The sequence below is a fragment of the Triticum dicoccoides genome, chromosome 5A (genome assembly GCF_002162155.2).
Source record: "Triticum dicoccoides isolate Atlit2015 ecotype Zavitan chromosome 5A, WEW_v2.0, whole genome shotgun sequence".
In the NCBI taxonomy this organism is placed as follows: Eukaryota; Viridiplantae; Streptophyta; class Magnoliopsida; order Poales; family Poaceae; genus Triticum; species Triticum dicoccoides.
Window position 1 is genome coordinate 570285611 of NC_041388.1, and position 2670 is coordinate 570288280.

The 2670-nt window shown below is 44.9% G+C and overlaps 1 protein-coding gene across 1 annotated transcript; it reads right to left on the bottom strand.

The window, feature by feature from the left end:
- Positions 1–242: 242 nt before the first annotated feature.
- Positions 243–1826, bottom strand: LOC119297924 (noroxomaritidine synthase 2-like). The gene has a single exon (XM_037575515.1). The coding sequence runs from the start codon at positions 1806–1808 to the stop codon at positions 243–245; it is 1566 nt and encodes a 521-aa protein (XP_037431412.1). The 5' UTR covers positions 1809–1826.
- Positions 1827–2670: the final 844 nt, after the last annotated feature.

The window sequence follows — 2670 nt, forward strand, 5'->3', positions numbered from 1 at the left end:
CCCACTCCTCCGTCCAAGAGAGACAGAAAATGCTTCTGAGGCAAGCTATCCTTCAATCCTCATCCTCGTCCCTGACTCAACAGAAAATGTATGCAAATAATAGATATAAATTTAAACATATGTCCTTATTATTTTATCATATAAATAGCAATCCATGTATATAAATACAATACTGAGATTCCAGGTCTGGGAAGAACCATGCAGGACCCTTAAGTAAGTTTAAACACAAGGATTGTGTAATGTTACAATTCTCGCTTCCTCAGTTTAACTATAAATCCATTTTTCATCTGTAGTATACAAGATGGCTTGGGCTGGATGATCTGCCCTTCCACCACCTCGACATCAAAGTTCCACAACACAGTCGCAACGACGGTCTTCATCTGCATAACCGCAATCTCCTTGCCAGGGCAGATCCTCGAGCCTGAGTTGAAGGCCAAGAACTTGTGAGATGGTACGTACCTTAGGGTGTTGCCATCCTTTGACAACCACCTATTCGGGTTATAGTTAAGGCAGTCTTTACCCCATAGGTCTTCCATTCTCCCCATGGAGTGGAGAGATATAAGGATGGTGTCCCCGACCTTCACCTCATGGCCACTCGGCATGATATCACCAGCAGCCACTGTCTTGCGCTCAATAGGTGCCGATGGGTACAACCTAAGAGTCTCGTACAACGCAGCTCTGAGATAGACCAGAGGTTTTGTATCCTCTGGTTCAAAGATCATCATGGCACCCGTACTCGCGGGTACTTTGCGCGATGCAATGGGTGAGAGTTGACTGTGGATAATTGATACAATGCCAGGGTTCTGGGCGAGGTTGTAGAAGACCCAGGGTAGAGTGGTACCAATCGTGTCCCGCCCAGCAAGCATGAAGCTGAGGAGCACCGCATGGAGCAAGTCATTGTCTGTGTAGTCTGGGTCATTTATGTAGGAAGATAGAATATCCTCGTGTTCATCATCATTACTCAATGCACATCTTCCCCTATTGAGAGTTATCTTACTCCTCTCCTCGATCATCTCTGCAGCAAATCTTCTTAGCACCGTGTGCGCCGTGCGAAGCTTCCTCTCGGAGCCGATGTTTAGGCGCCTCATTGCCTTCCAGCAAGAGGTTGGAATTAAGTGTCGGATAAATCCCACCTCCATGACCGTGTCCATCACGACCGCGGCATCCATGGGTGGCATCGACATGTCTAAGGAGAAGGACAGGAGGCCAGGATCCACGCCAAAGAGAGGTGTGGCAGCCAAGTCAAACATAAACCTGGAAAACATTTCTTGCATGTCGAACGGAGTGCCGGTGCTTGCCAGGTGGGAAAATAATGGTAGAAGGCCATTCTCCACCTTGTCATGGAAGCAAGTTGCCATACTAGCAACCAACCGTGGGCTGCTAAGCACGCTCTGGATTTTTGCGCGCGGCCGAAGAGAGGGTGCACCATCAATGGTGAAGAGGCTACCAGCCATGATGTCAAAGATGGCGGCAAACTCTGCTCCCTTGGGGAAGTTGGTGTAGTTTGTGGTGAAGATGTGTCGTACATTCGCGGGGTCGCAGGTGATGAGCAACCGCATCCCGCTCCCAACCGGGCCATGCGCCTTGAAGTTGTGGCCTGATTCGGCAAGCACTATGGAGAGATAGTCATGCAAGTTGTGGGAGTTGGCCAGGAAGGAAGGTAACATGTGCAATATTGGCCAGTTTGTGGGAAGCATTGTTGGGTTCTTTGATCTACTACTATACCTAAAGTAGAAGTACATAGGGACAAGTAGCACGAGAGTGGAGATGAGAAGCTCTTGCGAGAAACTACTCGACATTGTTATCATGAGGGTAGCAGGGGATATGCTATTGTCGTACTACTTTGATTTATGCATCCTGCAATCGAACATGGCGATGGCTTCATTTATAGACAAGTTCCCTCGATCTAAGTCCATTGTGGTGCACGTTGTTTCTCATTGTGAAGTGCATGTTGACTAGCCAATAATTAGCTTGCCACTACAAGAATATATTTGTAGCTCCAACAGAGGTAGTTATATGCTCGAGAAAAGTCTCCAAATCGCACTTAATTAGCAGTTGGTCAGTAACCAATCACTCACAAATTAGGAAATATAATAGTCTTTTTGCTTATTTGGTGGTGGATGTCTATCTTGAGATAGTTAGCCGTACCTATTCTTGCTAAACTATAAAAATTAAGAACATAATGGCCAATGAACCTTTAAAGCTACTAGTCAAACTATGGTATCTTTTTCATGGAACTTGGAAGTTGAATTTAGGCAAGGATCTTTGATCACGATGGATGTAAACGTAGAGGGTTTTCTTCCCACGAGCTACCGGTACCGGTCACATTAGCAGTGATGGAAACTGGTTTTGTTGAAGTTATTATGGCCCATCCACTTTGGTCTATATTAATTTACGCTGTTGTCGATATTATTATCACTATAGTGATATATATTTATATCCATCATGATCATAGGCTACTAGGAAGGAAATAATGAAATGACAAGCACTCTCACCGGTCCTTTTTTATCTGCATATAAGTTTTGTCCGAAGTCAAAATATCTTTACTTTGACCGAACTTCTAGAAAAATGTATCAACATTCATGAAGCCAAATCAATACTTTAGGTTCACTAGCACAAATGCCCATGCGTTGCAACGGGTGAAAAAACCACACTTTTCTAACCCAATTG